At 35.2% G+C, this 24841-nt stretch overlaps 1 protein-coding gene and 1 long non-coding RNA gene across 2 annotated transcripts; one reads left to right on the top strand and one right to left on the bottom strand.

The window, feature by feature from the left end:
• Positions 1–207: 207 nt before the first annotated feature.
• Positions 208–1332, bottom strand: LOC145617324 (uncharacterized). Its single transcript, XR_014107707.1, has 3 exons — positions 1198–1332; positions 1051–1099; positions 208–358 (listed from the first exon to the last, which is right to left on the bottom strand). It is a non-coding gene; the product is annotated as an uncharacterized LOC145617324 (long non-coding RNA).
• A 9790-nt stretch (positions 1333–11122) lies between these two features.
• LOC145617316 (asparagine--tRNA ligase, cytoplasmic 2-like) lies at positions 11123–13937 on the top strand. Its single transcript, XM_081672011.1, has 6 exons — positions 11123–11634; positions 11869–12108; positions 12213–12818; positions 12916–13166; positions 13270–13458; positions 13555–13937. The coding sequence occupies exons 1-6, from the start codon at positions 11158–11160 to the stop codon at positions 13736–13738; spliced, it is 1947 nt and encodes a 648-aa protein (XP_081528137.1). The 5' UTR covers positions 11123–11157; the 3' UTR covers positions 13739–13937.
• The last annotated feature ends 10904 nt before the right edge of the window (positions 13938–24841 follow it).

Here is a 24841-nt window from a genome sequence, read left to right as displayed (position 1 = left end):
TCATGGCCTCAAGCCATTTCTCAGAGTCTGGGCTCGTCAAAGCTTGTCTGTAGGTAGTAGGCTTTGATGTAACACCCCCAAATTACTCTCCAATAATAATGATTACAAAGCCTGATTAAGAGAGTAACTTGAGAGCATTACCGCCACGTGATTACGTAAGGCTTTTCAAAAACAGAGACTTGCAGCGGAGAAAATACATACTTAACCTTTATATTGATAATAATAGTAATAGTAGATTTCAAAATTGAACCATATGAGAATTTTTCATACAAAACGTCAACCATGAGACCTAGACTACATGATTATCGCCCTTCATCCCCAATGCCATATTAGATCACGTCGAGTCATCATCACCTATCTACTTATCATAATGATAAGTAGGGCCAAGCCAAAACAAAAGAGAAATACGTATTAGCAAAACGCTAAGTACATACCAATGCTAGATACGTAAAATCAAGTTATTTAATTACACATGCTTTCGTAAGATTAGCATTTATAAATAGCATTTATTCAAACCTTCCATAAATAGAAACTTCACATTAAAAAACGTTTAGAAACATTCCAAAAATTATCAACATTTCAAAACCAACGACTTTCCCAAAATAGATTCCAATAGAAATGGAAGATCAATATTTTTGTAAACCATTTTTCCACCTAAGTGTGCACACCCCCCAAGCTAGTAACTCCTTACATAGTGTTATCAAGGGGAAAGACTAGGTCATACATAGTCCATAGTCTTCAATTTTATCTCCACATAGTGGGAGTCATAAAAATCGAATATATATCTTTGATATATCAACCTTTCAATTCCCATGTATGGGATTTCAACAACATTTGCTCTTTAAAATGAATTTGAAGTCAAGTATGTGCATAAACAGCTTTCAGAACATTGAAATTATTTCCAAAGATCAAACAGTAAAACATTTCACAATATTCATTTCATAAACATTCATAAATCCTTGTTCTACATTCAAACATATTTCATCATTCAAAACACAAAACACATTTGTATAAAATCACATATTTAAAGATCTAGCCACGAGTACGTACCTTGATCTTTACAACTATTCCACCTAGATTTACAACCACGAACTATCTCCTAAATAAACATTATATGGAGTATTTTAAATAAGAATCAAATATGAAACCTTAAAAAAATCATAAATTGAAAATAGATATTAGTTTTGAAAGACTAACCGCAAAACAATATAAACTAGCAAAGCTCACGGGAAAGTTCACGTTGAAAAGGGGGAGTCAGATCTTGCAGAGGCCATATCTCATAGTATATAACTCCGAATTAGGTGATTCTTGAGCCTAAACTCAAGGATTTTTTTTTAGAAGAACAACTTTGTCTAAAACAGCAAAAGGCTAAAAATGAACAAAAATTTCTGAAAAATGGCTTGGAACATATACGGGATGAAGAAGTACGAAAATGGGAGGAAGAGAGAAGAAAGAAGGATGAAATTTTAAGGGCAAGAGACTTTTGGCTTAAAATGGCCGATTCAGGCTGAACTTTGGGTCTTATTTATAGAGTTTGAGAGTCCTATTGACATCATGTATGATGTCAACAACTTGGGGGTCAAGGAAGTTTATGAGGTCATGTTATTGACAACATGTATGATGTCAACAACTTGGGGGCCAAGTATTCAAAATTGTAAGAGAAGTTTGTGACTTTGATCATGCTTTAGGAGTAAGAAATGGACTTAGGTCCTTTGGCAAAGAAATACTCAAGGTAGAAAAAATGTTATTTTCGGCTACTAAATTCCCGGCTTGCATATCAAAATCTTATATAAAACATAATTTTAACCAAATGATTTTCGTAAATAAAACTAAATAAAATTCTTTTAATTTGTTTCACTTTAAAACATAATAATATGTATTATTAATAAATTATGACATATTCAAGTCAAAACATAATTAATATTTTATAAAACGAGTTTAAAAATACGGGGTATTACATTAGAATTTTCCAAAATCAATATTTTAGAGTCTTTTGTTAACAGGAAATCAACCAACTCCTTGTTTGGGATCCTTTTTCTACTCGACCTACGTGGGGCTTGAGCATCAATAGAAATATTCTCTTCAACATCCTGAAGATTTTCGCATGAATTAGATTCAAGTGGGACGACAAGAGTATCGCTTAATGAATTAGCTTGCTCCGACACCCGACCTGTCATAGCAGAGTCATGCGCCCTTGCCTCTGACGTGGTTTGATCCACATCCATTTGTTGCTCATCTCGAATTTCTTCGAGAACTATTTTACTCCCACTTGTCTTTCTAGAAATAAACTCCTTTTCAAGAAAGACACCATCACGAGCAACAAACACTTTGTTTTGTTGACGGTTATAGAAGTAGTAACCCCTTGTCTCCTTTGGGTATCCCACAAAGAGACATTTATCTGATTTGGGTGCAAGTTTGTCTGATAGTAAACGTTTTACAAAGACCTCACAACCCCAGATTTTAAGAAAAGATAAGTTTAGAACTTTTCCATTCCACATCTCATATGGAGTCTTTTCTATAGCCTTTGACGGACTTCTATTTAGTGTGTGTGCAGCTATTTCTAGAGCATATCCCCAAAAAGAAATTGGAAGAACATCAAGACTCATCATTGATCGAACCATATCCAGTAAAGTTCGATTCCTCCTTTCAGACACACCGTTTAACTGTGGCGTCCCTAGTGGAGTCAACTGTGAAACTATTCCACAATCCTTTAGATGATCATCGAATTCTTGGGTCAAATATTCGCCACCACGATCAGATCGTAATGCTTTTATTGTTTTACCAAGTTGATTCTGTACTTCATTTTGGAATTCTTTGAACTTTTCAAATGATTCCGACTTATGCTTCATTAAGTAGATATACCCATATCTAAACCCACCTCTTGCCTTTGAACTCATAGGCCCACAAACATCTGTATGTAAGTGCCAAGAGATCATTGGCTTTTTCACCCTTTCCAATAAAAGGTGACTTTGTCATTTTCCCCAACAAGAATGATTCACATACATCAAATGATTCATAATCGAATGATGTAAGGATTCCATCCTTTTGTAACTTTTGGATGCACTTTTGGTTTATATGACCCATCCGGCAATGCCATAGATATGTTGGGTTTAAATCATTCAAATTTTGTTTCTTGATATTTATGTTATAGACTTGTACTGTCCTATCAAGTACATATAAGCCATAAATCAATTTTTCACTAGCATAGAACATGTTATTGTAAGAAATGGAACAACATTTGTTCTTAATCTCAAAACAAAAACCTTCATGATCCAAAACAGAAACAGAAATAATGTTCTTAGCAATTGACAGAACGAAATAACAATTATTAAGTTCTAAAATTAATCCATTCGGTAAATGTAGACTATAACTTCCGACGGCAAGTGCAGCAACTCTTGATCTATTTCCGACGCGAAGCTCCACCTCGCCTTTTGCTAGTTTTCTACTTCTTTTTAGTCCCTGCACATCATTAACTATGTGAGAACCACAGTCAGTACCAAATACCCATAAAGAAGTAGAAGTCAAATTAACTTCTATAACATAAATACCTGGTAACTCCTTACCGCTCTCTATGTTAGCCATAATATCTTTCTTGATATAATCTCCATTCTGTTCAGCTTGTTCAAGTAACTCAAATAGCTTACTCAAGGAATCATCACTGTCCAGCACAAGTTTGTCCTTATCGAAACCATCGTGGAGAGAGTGTAACATGACATCATGGGAGATAGCCTCACCAAGTGGTGCTCCCAACAAGTCCAAGCGTTCAAATAATCGCATCATTGTTCGCAAATGGGCTTTCATTGATCCACCTGGGGCGAGTTTGGCATTAAGTAGCTGAGTTCAAGTATTATAAGAATCACTTCTGAAGCCTATTCTCCATGGGTTGTTGATCCTCACAATCGAATTAACGATATCAACAACATTTTCATCTTGGCTACCATTTTTATAAGTTCTAACCTTTCCTCTACAAATGTCACAAAGGTGCTTAAGCAACATGTAGGGTTCATATGTTACAAATCTCGCACTCCAACTACTTGGAATCGAGTTAAGCATGAGCTTAAGAACAATCTTAGCGTCCGAAACATATTTTGAAACTAGCTCAGGAGTCATGTCTTTGTCATGTTCACAAGGGTAAGGGCGTTCCAAAGGATATTCCATATTGCGATACCTTAGAACAGTTCTTAGGTTCCTTTCCCAATCAAGAAAATTTCCCAAATTCAATTTTATGTCCAACTTGCTTGGAATAGAGGAGTAGTAGTTGTTGTTGTTAGACATGATATCTACAGACAGAAAAAGGGCAAAGTTCAATTTATGTTTATAAAAGCACCTAAAACATGCAATAGTTTCTAGGTTACTTAGCACTCTATTCAATTTTAATGTCCCTATTTGAATAAGTGATTCCAAGATCCCATCAACATGCAACGTTAAGCAGACGGAGGCCTTTTCTTAAAATTACATTTTCAAGGTAAGTAAACTCTTTACTAATTACAACATTTGTAATTCTTGGTTAGACAGAAAAACATCTCATGCTTAACTGTCCCTTTGCTTCAAAATCCAAAACGCTTTTGATGATTTTGTTGAGGTTAACCAAATTAAGTGTGCAAAATTCGCAATTTCACCTCACCTCCCAAAATTAATAACAATACCCTGCGGAGGCATGACCTATTACTATTAATTAAGGGTTAATAAGTACTTTATATTTGGAAAAGCAAACCTCAATATTTGCGGGACCTAAGTTTATTATGTCGTTATTAATTAGTGAACTCTAGCGCATTGATAACATACATACAATAAACTTATAAGCATTTTAAGAATAATAATAAAATGCAAAATTAAATATGAGCTAACCAACTAATTTTAATTAGATTAAAAAATCAAATTATGTAATTATCTTATAATCAATTCAAAACAACCTTAATTGGAATTGCTCAATATCCCCTTAAAATCAGTTTTTCAATATTATCCAAAATAAATAAATCAGATTTTTTTTTATTATTTTTTTTAAAATGAAAAACAGGGCTGCGTGACTGAGCTGCTGCCCAGCCACGTCACAGTTGCTGCAGCATCCAGGCCGGAGCCCAGCCACGGCAGCAGCTGGCCGCCGCAGCCAGGTAACCGCCCAGCCACAGCAGCGCTGGCTGGCGCACCAGGCAGCAGCCCAGCACGCCAACCAGCTCGAGCAGAGCACAGCACGCCAGTCAGCTGCCAGCTCTGCTCCTGCCCACACCGTCCCCTGCTACCCTCCGCCCCTGACGACCACCGGAGCAGCCACCGTGGCTGTTCTGCCACCCAGCCGTGGCTGCTCCCTTCAAGCTTTACTTTTTTTTTTTTATTTAAATTAATTTCACAACTTTTGCAAAATTAATTTTGGTTATCTAATTATAATTAAACACAAACTCCTTTATGCATAATTTCAGAAATTTTTTTAATCAAAATCTCCATTTTAATTAATTTAGGGCTTTTCATATAAAATAATCCTCAATTCATATAAAACCAATTTTTTCATGAATTAATTAATCATATCAAAACAATTTTCAATATGAAAAATAGATTATATTATATAAATTTAATAATTAAAATCGAAAATTAGGGTTCATAACCATTAAATTCGAAATTTTTGGGGCTTTAGGGTTCTTAAAAAATATGGTTAGAGGCTATTGAGCAATTCAATTCACAATTTAATCAATTCCAATCAATTAAAATCATATTCTAATAAGGTTATTTTAATCCATAATTCAATTCCTCCCCTTAATCAAATTAAAATTAGCCTAATTCACACATCAAAATAATCATATTATTGTGACCAGTAAATTATATGCAAGGGGCTAATTGATACCACTGTAGGGTTTTAGGTACTCTAAGAGGAATTTCATGAATCATATTCATACGCACCTAAAACAGGATCTCATGCATATACAAATAAAGATCACATAATAGTTTAGAATTAACCTTTGAAGCGTGAATCCTCTTAGCAATCTTCTTCTCTACCGGAGATAAAGAGCCTCAATTGCAACTCCTCTATTTGGTCCACCGGATTGAATATACACTCCACTAATGCTAGTTGGACGGGAAAAACCTTTCACCTTTCTTAGAGTTGAGAACCAGTTTTAAAGAGAAAATATTGAGAGAAAACTTACGTTGTTTTCAGAAGACTGAATAATGTGTATCTTAATTATCCCTGATTAATTAATATATAATCATATTATTATTAATTAGGTTAGGGTTTTCTCTCTCCTTTCCCTTTTTGGCCGGTCACCCTAAGGCCCACTTTGGGCTTCGGGTTTCTTTATTGATCCAATCCTAATGTGTGACCTTGTAGGATCCGTTTAGGCGGGCTTCGGGTTTGTTACTTACTAACCCAAAGTTCTATAGCATTCTCTAGCAAGATGTATAGACGACCCCAATAAACGAATTACTATCTCCATAATACGATCCATGATTATATTAAGTAATTGCACTAAAGTCGAGGACACTTTTCCTTCAGAAATATAATAGAAAATCAGTAAAAATAAATTCAGTTCAGTAAAAATAATTTCAGTTCAATAAAATTAATTTAAGTTTAGTAAAAATAATTTAAGTTCAGCAAATAGTAAAAAAATTTAAGTTCAGCAAAAATAAGGTGAAGTGAACGGGGCTGCCTAATACAACTATTGGTTTTATTAAAGCTTTACCGTGTCTTTATACTACTGAGTAATATTACCTCCGTTTTTATTTTAACGGTTAATATCACTAGTTCCCAACATTCTAAAATTATAAAAATTAGATATTAATAAAATATATTGAGTCAATCTAAACAACATTCCACTTGATTATGTTTTATCATAGCTATAAATCACAAACACTGTAGTTTGGGAATGGTGTTAAAATTAACTGTTGTCAATAAAGAACAAAAAAAACGGAGGTAGTATATAGCTAAAAATATCATTAAATTGGATTTTAAAAGATTGGTCTCATTAGTATTATAAATATTTCAGAAATAAATAAACAATAATTAAAAGTTGTAAATAAGGTCTGATTATATTAAGAGTATCAATTCTTTTCACCTTATTTTTTTCTGAACTGAATTGACTTTTACTTAGCTAAAATTATTTTTGCCAATTCTCTAATAAATGCTCTTTAGTTTTATTAATTAAAAATTACTTTAAGAGCATGAAAATATGAATATTATTTTTTAAGGTTAAAAAAATCGAGCCTAAGTAATAACTATATAAAAAAAAAAAAGTTGAAGTGAATATGTCTATAATAGGGTGCTAGTTGAATTAAGTCCAAATTATACTCTACTCAATTTCAAATAATTAGTTCATGCTTACAAATTTTGCCTACATCCTTGTATAGGTAGCACTACCTACACCCCCTATCCTTCTTAATGGCGTCATTCTAGATTTTTTCAGATTCGAATCATTAATAAAATGCTCACTTTTATATAGGTAAATCCCGTAAATGTTCAAATTTGTACCATTAAATGTTCAATCTTGTTTATATGACCTGCTATATTCAAATTATTATATTTTTGTTTTTGGATTTTTTTATTAATTTTTCTTATTATTTAGTTGAGTTAATAGACTTTGTTTGATAAAAAAAAAATCTTCCAATATAGAATAAAAGTAAGGAAATTTTTTAAAATACCACCTACTGTTGTACCCATTTTTTACAATACCACCAACAATTTATTTATTCATTTTTTTTTAATTTTATTTTACCACCATTTTTTTTTTCAAATCCTTAAAAATTACCATTTTTCAAGATGATCGATCCAAGGTATTTAAACACATTCATTCGTGGCCAAGTCCTTTCAATTGCCCCCTTTGTATACCAAAGTGACATACTATATATTCAGTCTTACTCCAACTTAGATTAAACTCTTTAAATTCCAACCTTTGCCTCCATTACTCCAATTTGGCATTAACCCTATTTTTAATTTCATCCACCAAAACGATATCATCATCAAACAACATATACCATGGAATTTCATCTTGAATTAGCTTAGTTACCTCTTCTAGAACCGTTGTAAAAAGAAAAGGACTTAATGCATACCCTTGACGCAATCCAATTGTAGTAGGAAAATCTTTTGTCAACCCTCCACATGTTGCAATTATTATGATACATGTTTCAAAATAGGTTATCAAAGTACATTTGGTACTAATTGCGCTTTCAGCCTTAGATTGGGACGAGCTATGCATGTCTATGGGCCCAGCATGTCGATGAGCCCTTAATTTGAAAACAATGTCCATACGATACTCACATGAGTCACATCTCAGCAATGTGCCATTTGTGTCATATCAGATCTATTCAATTGGTGTCCAAGCCCAACTCTAACCAAATTAGTTTTTGCACGAGTTGTCCATTCTATTGTTATGCCGCTTATAGTCTTATACTCAATATTCTAATGCTTTAAGCTACAAATTTTTTAATAATTATTTTTAATCATTCAAAGTGTACTTTGCAAAAAGAGAAATTTATACATAATACACTCGATGCACGCAAGATTTCATTTTAGACATTTATTTTTATTCTTTTTTGATTCGAATGAGGAAAAAAATTTCAAACAGAAGCAAAGAGCAAAAAAGACAAAAAATAAATCTACATAATACTACCTATGGAATCTTAAATACGGGTCTGGATCGCACCCGCAAACCAAGGGAGAGAGTCAAGTTCACAAGACCAAAGGAAGGTCCATCTCAAAATCATATGGCAATAGGAGGTTTAGCCCCTTGGCCTTATTAAGTTATTTACTCAACATGTAAGGTTCCTTTAACTCAAGGATCACATGACCAGTTAAATTTGGCTCAAAATACTTAATGCCATTAAATTAAAGGTCCCAAACAATGGGCATAGTAATACACTCAAACCATTAGAGACCCCAAACCGTGGGCCTGGCTCTGATACCATGTTAAATACGGATTTAGGTCACACACTCGATAACTAAGAGAGAGAGTCAAGTTCACAAAATTAAAGGAATTTCCATCCCAAAACCATATGGCAATAGGAGGTTTAGCCCATTGGCCTTATAAAGTGATTAACTCTCTCTTATTAACTAATGTGAGACACTTAGATGTGTTATATGGCAGGATATATTTCAACATGAAAGGACTTAGCGTAGTAAAGCCACACCTCTAGTACCCTCCTCTCAAATACGACTTAACTCTACCGGAATAACATTAAAATTCTCAAGTTGACAGATGAATGACTCAGCGGTTGACCAACCAATTTGCATTGTCGCTCTATTCTCTTCTTGATACACAAGATTTCATGTGTGATTGGTGTGAACTATTTTAGCAAACAATAATTAGTGAAATATTCTTATATAAGCACTTGGGTGTACCTAGATATAGTATACCTAAAGTTGAAAATAAAAAATAAAAGGATTTTTTTATATGGCCTCCCTAAATTATTGTGTTTTCTATGTTGTGTCTTCTTAAATCCAAACTTCTACACGATACCCATAAGTTTATTAACTTCATCACTTTTAACCCTTTGTTAAGTTAATGAGAAACACTATTAATTGACTATTAACTATGTTTAGCAATATACAAGTATATATTTTTTCCTTTATTTTTTAAAAAAGTGGTTAGCATATGTTATTATAAGATTAATGTGGTTATATTCCCTCCAAACTCACGCTCCTCCACCATTCTTAGTACTTCTTTCTTCTTCTCTAGAATAAACATTGATAAAGGAAAATTTATCTGGAAGGGACTAATATATTCACCATTTTGTTAAGAAGGACCTTTTATGTCGAAAGTTGTTTAAAAGGACCTTATAAGTATGTTTTGTTGTTTATAAAGACCTTGACATCGGAATTCGGCGTTTAACTTTGATTTTTCGGCGTTAACCCCCACGTGCATGTCACGTGACATTAAAAAAATTACCCTCTCCCTTTTTTTCCCCTTTTCCCTCCAACCCTAGCCTTCAAAACATTAGCAAAGTCAAACACCGGATTCCAATGTTAAGGGGAAAAATGTGAGAGGGTATTTTTTTAATGCCATGTGACATGCACGTGAGGGGGTCAATGTCGGAAAATCAAAGTCAAAACGCCGAATTCTATTGTCGAGGTCCTTCCAAACAACAAAACATACTTATAAGGTCCTTTTAGACAACTTTCAGGATATAAGGTCATTTCAGACAAAATAGTGAACATATAAGTCCCTTCTAGACAAATTTTCCTTGATATAATGAATTTCAACAAATGAGATAAACGTTTTCAATAAAACAGGGGCGAGAGATAGAATAATGTGAAGGTTTTAATCAGAAGGGGTTTTAATTTTCTATTTTAATTTTAGTTTTGTCTTTTAATTTATGTAGCAATTAACTAAGGTGGGTGGTTAACTTAACCACATGTAACTTAACCACATGTTAATTACCGTCATCAAAACAACTTATGAAGGGCATATATAAAACAATACACATAACTTATGTGCACCCTGTATAGAAGTTTTGATTTAGGAGGACACAACATAAAAAACGCAATAACTCGAGGGTACCATGTAGAAAAACCCAAAAAAAAAATAAAAACCATGAATTCACCTAATTTTATGTGTACCGCTGGTTGGGTGATATAAGAATCTCATAAACAAATACGGAGTAGTATTCAATTGTGATAGAGTATAAAAATATTCCTGGGGCTAAAGTTTTTGATTGAGTTGATCCTTTAACATGGTTCGGAGTCAACGTGAAATAGAAGTCAAAAGTTCGAATCTCATCCACCTTCTTTCAAAGTGGAATTAATTCACGTCAGGTATGGACGGGCCTGTTGCTTCTACATTTCAAGTTCATGTGAGGGGGTGTTAATGTGTGATAATACTACTCTTCTTTGTTGAAGAAGCTTGTACACTTGAAACAAAGTACAAACCGCAAAAAACCAAAACCAAAACCAAAACCAAAACCAAAGAAATACTAAAACCCTCTTCTTTGTTAAAGAAGCTTGTACACTTCTACATTCCTATTCTTCTTTCATTACTTCTCCTTCCTAACAAAAAAACCCTCCAATTAAACTACTAATTAATTCTTAATTAATTAATTCCTTCATCAACAACTTTCCCAAGCAAAGCATTTTTCAATCTCATTAAAAACCCTTCATTTCTTTCATCATAAAATCAAACATTTCAACCCAACTAATTATCATTTATCAACACCAATATACCCTGTTTTCCTACAACAATGTCACCTAAAGAAGAAGCACCCGCCGCAGCGGCAACCGAAGCACCAAAAATGGCACCCCAACAACAACAAGAAGCTGCCCCTGTTAAAACCCACATTCCAACATCCAAGTATTCTAAGAGGGTAGTGTTAAAAACCTTGTTTAGCAGGGAAGATCGCGGTATCGGATTGTCCGGAGAAAGAATTGTGATTGGAGGTTGGGTTAAGTCTTCTAAAGAGGTGAGGATACAACCACCTTTACCTCAACCTGATACTACTCAACCTCAACCGGGGGCGAAAGCCGGGCAGAAGGATGTGACTTGTACTGAACTTTTGCAGAATCGAATGCCGATTTTTCGTACATTCTTGAAGCTCTTTGGGGTTGGCACTCATAATGAGAAAGATTCGGCCGGAGGCTTAACATACAGAGTGCAACATCCTGTTATGTCCACTGTGTTTTTGCAAATCAGTGATGGTTCTTGCATTGACAGTCTTCAGGTATATAATGTTTTACTGCTTTTGCTAATTTTTTTTATTTCATTTTGATTTTTCAAATGTGGTTTTGCTAGCTATACATTGATTATATTGTAAAACTTCGAGAACTTATAAGTGGAGTCGACTGCATGAACCAAAAGTGACTATTAAAATTTCGAGAGCTTAGTGATACATGGAATATAAATGTAACTTTTGAGTGTGTAAAGATGATTTTTAATTAACATAACAATTCTTCAGGTTGTGGTGGACTCAACTCTGGCTCCTCCTGGACAAATATTGCTAAGTGGTACTTGTATTCTGGTGGAAGGTGTTATACAGCCGCCTTCGACGGGAGGAAAGCATAGCATCGAGGTGAAAGCCGAAAAGGTGTTACATCTTGGTGTAGTAGAAGATCATGAAAAGTATCCCTTATCTAAGAAAAGACTCCCTTTGCACACTTTAAGGGATTGGGCTCATTTTCGTCCTAGGACAACTACAGTAAAATTCCTTACTTAAAAGAATTGATTCCAATTTACATTATCTTATGCAACTAATATATACAAGTATATTCTCATCATGTCATTCGATTTCTTTGTTTGTAGGTCGCTTCCATTACAAGAATTCGACATTCCCTTACACACGCGACACACAACTTCTTTCAGAACAATGGGTTCCTTTACGTGCAAGTGCCTGTTATCACAACCACGGATTCTGAGGGTTTGAGTAATAAATTCAATGTTACAACACTTCTTGGTAAGACAACAGAGGAACCATCGAATAAGCCAAGTGTAGTAACCAAACAAGTTAGTGGTGTTAGCCTTGAATCCATTAAGGCTTCTCTTAAGGAGAAGAGTAACCAAGTAGAGGAGCTAAAGAGGACAGATAGCAATAGGGAAGCATTACTTGCCGCGATTCAGGATCTTAAGAAGACAAACGAGCTTGCTTCGCAGTTGGAGGCCAAGGAGAAAAAAGAGAAAGCTAAGGCTACTGCTTTGGTTAAGCCTGATAGACTCGATTTTACAGACGATTTCTTTTCCTGTCAAGCTTTTCTAACAGTTTCAGGGCGGCTTCATCTCGAAAGTTATGCTTGTGCACTTGGTAATGTGTACTCCTTTGGTCCAAGATTTAAGGCTCAAACATCTCACTCTACTAGGCATGTTTCTGAGATGTGGATGGTCGAAGCTGAAATGGCTTTTGCTGAACTGGAGGTATCCGAATTCATTGACAATCTTCTAAATTGTTCCGATTTTGGAAATTTTCATTGAACAAGGAGTAATAGTTATTGCATTTACATTCTTTGTGCAGGAAGCCATGTGCTGCGCTACTGATCTTTTGAAGCACTTGTGCAAATGGGTGCTAGAAAAGTGTAATGAAGACATGAAGTTTGTCCTAAAACGGGTGGATCAAAGCATTGTTGGCCGTCTACAATCCGTTGTATCGACAAACTTTGAGAAACTACCTTACTGTAAGGCCATTGATATTCTGAAACAGGCTAAAGAGCAGAAGTTCGACATGGATATCGAATGGGGTGTTCCTCTTACTGAAGAACATGAAAGGTAATGTACTTATAATTCTAGCTGTCTTTAATTTGTTTCCTGTTATTGTAGCAATTAAGCTAAAAATCTAACCATCTTTATCTTTTGATCTGACTCAATGAAGCTATTTGGCTGATGAAATCTTCAAAAAGCCAGTTATCATTTATGATTATCCTAAGGAAGTTAAGCCCTTCTATGTTCGCCAAAATGATGATGGAAAGACAGTTGCCGCGTTTGATGTTATTGTGCCTAAGGTAGGAGCTGTGATAAGAGGAAGTCAGAATGAAGAACGCGTTAAAGTGCTAAGTACAAGGTAATCGTTGTTCTTATTTTCACTCTACATTATACATACAACTTTGAGCAAACGAAGAGTTTCTAAGAGTTGATTTTTCTTGATGAAATGTAACAGAATCAAGGAACTAGGCCTGTCAAGTGAACAATATGAATGGTACTTGGATCTTCGTCGAAATGGGACAGCCAAACATGCTGGATTTAGTCTCACTTTTGATCTAATTGTTCTTTTGGCTACTGGAATCTCGGATATTCGTGATGTTGTCCCATTTCCAAGGAGCTATGGAAAAATTAGCAACTAATCTCTGCAACTTTATTTTCTGAAGCTTACTGTAACAATTCTACAGGGTCTGAAACAGAACAAAGACCAGGAATATGTACATGAGTAGTTTATAATTATGTAATGTTTACTACAACGATTTTAAAATATAATCATTTATGTATGTAAATATCACAAGATTCATAACAAAAGTATAGTGATGTAAATGAAATGTAAAATGCTGTATACCTGTTATTACTTATGTAATTATGTTATACAAGTATCTATTGATTTTTTATACATTTTTAGCTCTAAAGAACAGAGTAACAACCTTAATTAAAAGTTAAACTTTTTGTTCTGTCAAATACTCATGTGACATGAAGCAAACTTGGTCAAAGTTCAAGTTTCTAACCAGAAAATAAAAAACTTCATCATCACATTATTCCAACCTTTGACATGAAACTACAAAGATACATACTTGGTATATACGCTTTCACTACTACTTACCATAACTTTATTTAGAAGTAAGGGACGAAGGGTGTAATATGTATGAAGTATAGAATATTCAATTAATATACTTCCTCCGTTTTTTTATTATTGCACCATACATGTTGAGCTCACATTTTTTGGTAGTGGGGAAAATGAGGAGAGAGAAGGGTAAAAGTACAAATAAGGCCATGTGATGTAAACATAAAGTAAAGAATCAAGTGTTAAAAGTAATGGTATATTGGATATTTACAGTGTGAACACACATATTTTGTTTCTTTAAATAGAAATGGTGCAATATTTGTGAAATTTCCTTAAAAAGCAAGTGGTGCAATAATAAAAGAACGGAAGAAGTACAAATAATACAATCTTTCTGTTAAAAAATGTGACAACTTTTTTCGAACTTGTTCATGATAATAGTGATTAGTGAATACTATAAAAACAGGGTTGTTTCCTCTTGATACTTTGTAGAAATTTTGTAAGCTTGCTAACTTTTCCGACCGGAATCCGGATTCCATAAGAAAATCCCAGGGGGTTGCTCAGAAAGGCTGGTAGGGTTATATAATAGACTTCATAGCAGCATAGTTTGACATAAAAAGAGACACTACATGTCTACATGCTAGCTTTAGTCCTTAAAGTCAACTTTGGTCCACCATGAAACTTATAGAATCTTATACAATGGTATCCTTTCATGCTCAATCTATACTCCATACTTTAGTATTTTTGAAAACACAAATCATAAATTTTTTATATGAGACATGTTATCACAATACACAAGTCACTCATCACCCCATATGCCACATGTCAGTTATCTTACTATTTATGTTTAAGTCTTTATACATCATACAACTTGCAAATTCAAGTACGAAAATGAAGTGTTTCATTTCACCATGATAAAATAATGTTTTAATTAATACACATTACATAAACATATAAATTATAATAAAAATTATCTTTTCATCTCCTAAATTAAAATATAATTTAAAATAATATGTCATTTTATATCCCACAATCTTCACATGTATATATCTAACTAAATTCCTTCATCTTCTTTCACGGTTCCTCCCTCTCTCTTTTTTCTTTTAATTTATAGAAATGAAACAATCTTCCTACATATGAAAATAATTAACTCAAGTAACAACCCGTGCATTGAACGGGCCAAAAAGCTAATTATAATTTGGAAAGGTATATGCATTATTTTTTGTAACTGATTAAGACTTAAATGTTTCAAATCAAAACAATGATGATTATTACAAATACTAAGTGCGGTACACTATATTAAGGCACCAAAGTAGCAACCACACAATCCATGCACGTACATATTGCAATATACTATGATGTCTATGAATACTAAGTTGTAGTTTTTTTTTTTCCCTTAATTGATACAATTATGTTATTGCGTAAAACAATTATAATACTTCATACTTAATTTTGGGAGCATATTTTTCAATACTCAACACGCATTGTACTTCATATTTTAAAAATGAATAACACAGATAGTTCTTTTTTTAATTTAAAATTGTACATCATTGTGAGTCCATTTTTTTTTGGGTGGTTACCTTAAAAATTTTGTATGGTGAAAGACTAGAAGTCAACTTTGAGCTTGTGGGGTTAGTCAGCACTCAGCAGCATTCTTTGACATGAAAAGAAATGTGGCTATGTATTGCACGGGCCATTTTTGGAGGGGTGTGGTCGTGTAGACAGTGGTGTGTTTGTGGAGGGCCTCAGGGTTTGAATAGAAGGATGTTCAAAGTCAACCGTGATTTGGTCAACCATTAAATTGCATTCACAAAAGCAGCCAAGTGGGGTTGCATACTGAGTTAGTGAGTTACTGATGATTTGAGAGGCCTACTTGAGTTTTAACACTTAAAGTATGTCAACCGTTTGATCTGCATTCCTTTTGGTGTTCTTGTGCTCTAATATTACCACAATAGGAGTCTTAATAAAAATCCATTCAAATTTGTTATTATTTTAATAATTTATAAACGCCTTGTTTTACATGTAAGAATAGAGCTGTTAAAAGTTAATATGTATGACCGAAATACCGACTCAAACCCGATTATAAATCGATCCATCTGAACCCGAAAAAATGGTGACCCAAACCCGACCAGACCCAACCTGTAACCAACCCTAGACCCGAGTTGACCCGAGTATATATGTGAGACTCGAACCCAAACATGAACTGACATGGAGATGACCCGACCCGAATGTAACCCGTAAATTATTGACCTGAACCGAACCGACTTGAACCGAAATTGACCCAAACCCGTTTTAACCCGTCAAAATCCAAATTTAACTCGGCTTGTTACTAACCTGACCTGAATTCAACCCTACCCGTTCCTAACCCGACCCGAATTTAACCCAATAACTTGTTACAAACCTGACCCGAAATCAACCAGACTTATTAATGACCTGACCCAAATTCAACCCGACTTGTTATTGACCCGACCCAAGTTTACCAGACCTATTACTAACCCGACCCAAAAATTCAACATGATCTGTTACTAATCCTACTCGAAATCAACACGCCTTGTTATTGAACCGACCTAAATTCAACCCAAACTGTTCTTGACCCGATTTCAGATCAAATCACCTTAAATGCAATTTAGACCAGCTTATTATTGTTGATCAAAGCATTTTGTCTAGGGAGACCAAGTCGGTCCACGCCAGCAAAAGAAAGGAGCATCATCCTCAAATTTAAGAGTTAAATATAGTATATATTTGTTGTATGGTCAAAGGAGATAATTATCTTCCTAAATTATAAACTATAGTTCCCTAGTATATTGTCATATATATTATAGTCAAAGAAAATAATTAGCTTGATAAAAATGATAAATATCAATTTATAATTAATTGAACCCGAATATGACCTCATTGGGAAATGACCCGACCTGATTGTAACCTGCAAAATTATTGACTTGAACATAACTCGACTTGAATCCGAGAATGACCCGATTGAAAATGACCCAACCTGATATAACCCGCAAATTATTGACTTAAACCGAACCCGAATTGAACCCGAGAATGACCCGACCTGATTATAATCCGCAAATTATTAACTTGAACTGAACCCGACTCAAACCCAAGAATGACCTGACCTGATTATAACCCGCACTTTATTGACTTGAACCGAACTCGACTCGAACCCGAGAATTACCCTAACCCGTTTTAACCCGTGAAAAACCGATTAAACCCGACCTATTGTTCACCCGAACCGAATGTAACCCGACCTGTTATTAACCCGACCCAAACCCGGAAATAAATTTTTTTAAAATTTCTCAAAAAGCGTGGATATTAGACTTCAATTTTGGAATTATTTGACTTTTTTTTCGCCCGGAAATAAAATTTGACAAAATGTTTATCATAGTCTCTAATACCCTCCGAGAGTCCAATTGGGTGGATGGAACCATCCAATTTTCCTTTAAACGTCCAATTTAATGGTTCACAACTTGCACCGATTCATTTATTAACTCAAGCCTATCACGAACATTTATGACAACAAAAATGATCATATATGGATCCAAACGGCATTATATTACTATGAGATATATCCCCTAGAATTTCAAGATTTTTCGACACCGGGCCCCGAAACCTCCAAAATTTCTCAAAAAGTGTGGATATTAGCCTTCAATTTTGGATTTTTTTTTTACTTTTTTTCGCCCGGAAATAAAAATTGCCGAATTGTTTACCATGATCCCTAATATCCTCCGGGAGTCAAATTGGGTGGATGGAACCATCCAATTTGCCTTTAAAATTAAAGGCTTATTTACCGATATACAACTTGTACCAATTTCATTAACTCAAGTCTACCATGAACATTTATGACAACATATAATGATTGTATATGATTTCAAACGGCATTATATGACCCCGAGATGTATCCCTTAAATTTTCGAGGCTTTTCGACACAAGGCCTTGAAATCTCCAAAATTTCTCAAAAACGTAGATATTAGCCTTCAATTTTGGAATTTTTCGACTTTTTTTAGCCCGGAAATAAAAATTGCGAAAATGATTACCATGGTGACTAATACCTCCGTGAGTTCAATTGGGTGGGTGGAACCATCCAATTTGCCTTTAAACGGCCAATTTACAGATTTACAACTTACACCGATTTCATTAACTCAAGCCTACCACAAACATTTATGACAACATATAATGATCATATATGGTTCCAAACGTCATTATAAGACCCCAAGACGTATTCCCTAAAATCTCAAGGCTTTCAGAAACCATGACCCGAAACCTCCAATTTTTCTCAAAAAGTGTGGATATTAGCCTTCAATTTTGGAATTTTTTGACTTTTTTCGCCCGTAAATGAAAATTGCCGAAATTTTTACAATGGTACCCAATAATCTCCGAGAGTCCAATTGGGTGGGTTGAACTATCCAATTTGCCTTTAAACGACCAATTTGCCGGTTTATAACTTGCATCGATTTCATTAGATCAAGCCCACCACAAACATTTATGACAACATATAATGATTATAAATGGCTCCAAAATGAATTATATGACCCTGGGATGTATCCTCTAGAATTTCAAGACTTTTCGACACCCGGGCCCCGAAACCTCAAAAATTTCTAAAAAAAACGTGGATATATTAGCCTTCAATTTTGGAAATTTTCAACTTTTTTCGCTCGGAATTAAAAATTGCCGAAATGTTTACCATGGTCCCTAATACATTCTGAGAGTCCAATTGGGTGTGTGGAACCATCCAATTTGCTGTTAAACGTCCAATTTACCGGTTTACAACTTGCACCGATTTCATTAATTCAGGCCTACCATGAACATTTATGACAACAAATAATGATCATATATGGTTCCAGACGACATTATATGACCCCGAGATGTATCCCATAGAATATCAATACATTTCAACACCGGGCCCCGAAACCTCCAAAATTACTCAAAAAGCGTGGATATTAGCCTTTAATTTTTGAATTTTTTGACTCTTTTTTGCCCGGAAATAAAAATTGCTGAAATGTTTACCATGGTCCTTAATATCCTACGGGAGTCCAATTAGGTGTGTGGAACCATCCAATTCGTTGTCAAACGGCCAATTTACCGGTTTACAACTTGCACCGATTTACCGGTTTACAACTTGCACCGATTTACCGGTTTACAACGGCCAATTTAATTAACTTGCACCGAACCCGATTGAACCGAAATTGACCCTAACCCGTTTTAACCTGTCAAAACCCGAATTTTATCAGACTTGTTACTAACCTGACCTAAATTCATCCTGACCCGTTCTTAACCCGACCCGAATGTAACCCAACCTATTACAAACCTGACCCGAAATCAACCCGACTTGTTATTGACCTGACCAAATTCAACCCAACTTATTATTGACCCGACCTAAATTTTACCAGACCTATTACTTACCCGACCCAAAAATTCAACCCGATCTGTTACTAACCTGAATCGAAACTAACACGACTTGTTATTGACCCGACCTAAATTCAACCCAAATTGTTCCTGACCCGATTTTAAATCATTTTAAATGCAATTTAGACCACCTTATTATTGTTGATCAAAGCATTTTGTCTAGGGAGACCAAGTCGGTCCAGGCCAGCAAAAGAAAGGAGCATCATCCTCAAATTTACGAGTTAAATATAGTATATATCTGTTGTATGGTCAAAGGAGATAATTATCTTCCTAAACTATAGACTATAGTTCCCTAGTATATTGTCATATATGTTATAGTCAAAGGAAGTAATTAGCTTGATAAAAATGATAATTATCTATTTATAGTTAGTTGAACCCGAATATGAATTGACCTGGAAATGACCCGACCTGATTGTAACCTGCTATTTATTGACTTGAACATAACCCGACTTGAATCCAAGAATGACCCGACTTGGAAATGAGCCAACCTGATTACAATCCGCAAATTAATGACTTGAACCGAACCTAACTTGAACCCGAGAATGACCCGACCTAATTATAATCCGCAAATTATTGACTTGAACCGAACCCGAATCAAACCCGAGAATGACCCGACCTGATTCTAACCCGTAAATTATTGACTTGAACCGAACCCGACTCGAACCGAACCCGACTCGAACCTGAGAATTACCTAACCCGTGAAAACCCGAATTAAACCCGACCTATTGTTCATCCGACCTGAATGTAACCTGACCTGTTATTAACCCAACCTAAACCAGATAAGAAGTATGACCCGATGTAACCTGACTAAAGCATGACCTAACCTAAACCCGACTCACATACGTTATGGAATTAATCCAAATTGACCCAACCCACTCCTACCCGACCCAAACCTTACCTGTTTGTAGGAGTATATAGGTACTACGCAGCGGAAATACTATGAATCATATTCAGTTAAGCACCTAATTCCAAGAATCACATGCATAACACACAAGACACATAATCATACCTTTGAAGTGTGAATTCCACGTAGCTATTTGACAGGCAAATCAGGGAGAGAATAGAGCCCCAAATGTTTCTCCTCTACTTAGTCCACGAGATTCGAACGAGTCGTCCACCAATACTAGATAGGTCGAGTGATTGAGGAAAACCGCGATCACCACCTTTATGGACAACCGACCACCGCACGAGCCACCACCACCACGAGACACCACCGGCGCCGAGGAGGAGGACAGATCCATGAGAGAGAGGGGAGTATGAGAGGGTTAGGATTCATGTTTGCTAATTAGGGTTTGGAGTCAATTGCTTACTTGCAAACCTAGGAACCTAGTCTATTTATAATCTCATTATAATTAGACTAGGGCACGAGGCCCAAAACCCTCTTAATTCCCCTACATGGCCGGCCACCTAGAGAGATGAGGCCCATGATGGGCCTCATCCTCTAATGCTCGATCTAGCCCCTTTATGTGACCTTATAGGATCCGTCCAATTGGGCTTTGGGCTATTTTACTAGCCCAAAGATCATTAGTACCTCTAGATATGATAAAACGACGACCCAAATGTACGAACTTAATTATCTCCATAATTTGATCAATTTATATATCTAGTAATTGCACACGACGAAGACATAAATCCTTCAATCTCCCACTTGTCTGAGACAAGTGTGCAATATTTAAATTCCTTAAGTCAATATGTGTTGATTTTATAATATGATTGCATCTCATGTCGAGATCATATTAATCTACAAATCGTTTCTTGAAATCGGAGTAAGAATTACAAAACCAAATGATTATTGAATAATGCATTTGAACGCGGCCACGTATTTTCTAAATTCTCCCTCTTCAAGCGGCCATGACACATTTCCTAATTTTAAAGGTAGACTCTAATCAATCTTGTGACAACAAGGCTCCTACTCAACTTTTGAAATAAACAGGAAACACTCTTTATAATCTCGAGTTACGGCCAGATGTTTGAGTGTTCCACAGTCATAAAATCCATTGAATGAACTCAATGTACCACTCATGTCAAAGGAATCCACTAATATATCCGGAAGCTTTATACTTGAACTTCAAAGTAGGTCAATAGTTCGATCATGCATCATTCATGCATATCCAAGTGATTGATCGAGCATCACTATGCCTCTATAGCCCATGAAACTGCGCTATCCAATTAATCTTACATGCTAGTCCATTTATTGAAATCATTTATGTCCACTTTAATGTTTTCGAACTCGGAACTTAATAATATATGAATTTTGTTCACCTGTGGGGTTTCATTCACCAGGTCATTAACCCGATGAGCCCATCAACTCATAATTATTTTGGACATTTTACTTAATTTCCAAAACCATAATTAAATAAGAGAAATAATAATTTCTATTTAAACATAATTCTTCATATTGATGCATTCCTTATGTAATATGTTTTCTCAAAACATACACAACTTAAATTATATAACTTGCTTCAATCCAAGACTTTAATATGACTTTCATACCTCAGTCCATGGAAGGGGTTTAGTGATTTCTCACTCATGATAAAACTTTGCAGATCACGACATCCCGCTTGTCATTGATCTCATAACTAAGGTGATATCTCATATTTGTTAGTTTGGATTTGTGATGTGACCCTGGCTCCTTTGTTTTGGCAAAGGCATCCTCTTAGTCACATGAAAATTTGATCCAAACTCCCTCTTTAACTATCTTACTGTAGCTAAATACACATATTCTGACATTGAGTATGCAATAGTGCTCTGCTTTGAACTCTTCAAGCTCACTGTGCTTCTCCATCCAGACATAAATATGCATCTAGATCAACATCTAGAATCATCTTGTCTGTTTGGAAAACTTGCATCCGTATAACCTTTATGACAACTTGTTTACCTTTAACACAATAAATTAGAAAACTTTTATTTAGTGCTTCTCAAGTACTCAAGTATTTGTTCTTGGTAACTTTCAGTATGCTTATTCTGTATTTGTTTGAAACCTGCTACATATGCACAAGTCACATGTAACAACTTGCTTTGTACACTTCATGGCACATATAATGGACCCTTTTGAAAAAGCATAAGGTACACTATCCATACAACTCAACTCTACTAGCTTTTTGAAGGCATTGAGTTTTACTGAGTGTAATTCCATGAGACATGGGAAGAGATCATCTCTTAGAGTCTTGCATCTTAAACTTATCAAGCATCTTATCAACATAAGTCTCTTGATTAAATCCAATCATTCTTCAAGATTCATTTCATGGATCTTAATTCCCAATATGTATTCAACATCTCCTAAGTCTTTCATACAGAAATAACTTCTTAACCACTGATTGGCTGATTCAAGCATTGATATGTCATTTTACATGAACTGCATGTCAACTACATACAAGACTGAGAAGATCAATTGCTCCCACTAAACCTCTTGTCTTTACAAGAATCCTTTTAGTTATGTTAAGGAAATCAAACTATTTGATTAATTGAAACAAATATTCCAACTCCCTGATGTTTACTTCAATCCATAAATGAATTTCTGAATTTTGCAAAACTCTCTAGGATTTCTGGATTTTAAAACTCTTAGGTTGTATCATATACATATCCTCCATCAAGAACATTTCAAGAAGGTGATTTTGATCTCCAATGCTAAATTTCGTAATAAAATTAGCAAAAATGGGAATCCAGATGAATGATCCCCTCAAATTCCACTATTTTTCTCCTGAGTCAGTTTTAAATGTTTATGAGGTTGATCGCAAGAGAAGGTTATGATCTACTGCGCCATTTGGACATATTTCAAGCTTCTGGACTCATGCTTAATAATTCTCTGTTTGAAATATTCCATGATCCTTAATCTCTATGTTTAATTTCTAAGTACTTTGTTCTTAATAGTTGTTGTAATTGGAAAATAGCTCCTATGTGTTTTTATAGTTATTTTTTTGGGAAATTCTCAATGGTGCTCACAAGTTTTTTAATTTTCTCTTTGGTAAACAACAAAAATTTCAATTATCTTTAGTACTCATGTATTTTTGTTATTAATTCAATGGTGATATTAACTAATCAATTTAATCATTTATTAACCATGGTTAGTATTTTGTATTTTTTTATTAATTAATTAATTTAAAATAAATTGAAAAAAAATCACCCCAACATCCACAACCACTCCCCTGCCACTCTGGCAGCCCCTACCACCGCAGCCCAACCACCCTGCCCCCCCGGTGGCCGGTCGTGATTGACCACCCTGCTCCGGCGACGGCGAAAACTCTCCTCCCATGTCGCGTCTCTCCCTCCCCATGAACCACGAAACCCCTTAAAATAGCCCACGCTGGTGCTGCCCACCGATCCCAATCCCCCTTCCCCTGTCGCCCGACCCAACCGCCCAATCCTCTTCCCCCTGACCATCTTCCCCTTCTCATTCCCCTCCTTTTGCACTCCAATATCTGGCCAATCCCTCGCTGATTAAAACCGGCTAATGCGAAAACCCACAACCCCCTACCCAAAACCATCTCGCAATCGCCTCCCTCCTCGAACACTCCCAATCCCAAAACCCGATCAAATCTCGCTACTTGACTACTTCCTCTGATTACCTTCAAATTTGGCACATAAATTCAGATTCTAACTCTTTTTAGCTCGATCAAATCTCTTTTTAATTCAATTTAGGCTGAGGGGTTTATAGGGTTTCAGTCGAGTTCAAGGGAATTGGGTGGTGGTTTCGGCCGAGCAGGGAGGGTGGTGATAGAGACGCCGACGCCGCAAAAGAGAGAGGGAATGATCGATCGGTGAGGTCAGTGTCGGCGCCGGGGTCGTGGGTAGGCAGGGGCTGGGCTGGGTTGGGGGAGGGGGAAGAAGTGTGGTGGTTTATTTAAAAAAAATAGGGGTATTTTAGGCATTTCACTTCTCTCCATTTTAAAACATTAACCATAGTAGTTAATATTTTCTTAAAATACTTAACTAATGTTACCACTTGATTAGTTTTACAAATTATTGATTACCAAAGATAATTTGATATTTTAGTGTTTACCATTGAGAAAAAAGAAAAGTTGATGAGTACCATTGAGAATTTCCCTATTTTTTTTTAAGATTCTGAACTATGTCCTTGTAACTATTAGATATAAGTTGATTATTGGCCTTTAGGCTTTAATATATCTTATCTTTGGTGTGTGTTAAAAAAATAAATAGATTCCAAAAAAATAACATAAATAAAACAGTATTAAAAATATAATAAATGAAATCAAATAAGAAATGTATAAATTAAATTAACTTATTTCATACTTAATTTCTTTTCAATCTAATCGCT

This window comes from Chenopodium album, chromosome 3 (genome assembly GCF_948465745.1).
Source record: "Chenopodium album chromosome 3, dcCheAlbu1.1, whole genome shotgun sequence".
In the NCBI taxonomy this organism is placed as follows: domain Eukaryota; kingdom Viridiplantae; phylum Streptophyta; class Magnoliopsida; order Caryophyllales; family Amaranthaceae; genus Chenopodium; species Chenopodium album.
This window is presented reverse-complemented; position numbering and strand designations above follow the sequence as displayed.

Coding starts and splice junctions, on each gene's coding strand:
- LOC145617316 (XM_081672011.1), top strand. CDS start 11,158: ATGTCACCTAAAGAAGAAGCACCCGCCGCAGCGGCAACCGAAGCACCA. Junction 11,635..11,868: donor CTTGCATTGACAGTCTTCAG/GTATATAATGTT, acceptor ACAATTCTTCAG/GTTGTGGTGGACTCAACTCT. Junction 13,167..13,269: donor CTTACTGAAGAACATGAAAG/GTAATGTACTTA, acceptor GACTCAATGAAG/CTATTTGGCTGATGAAATCT.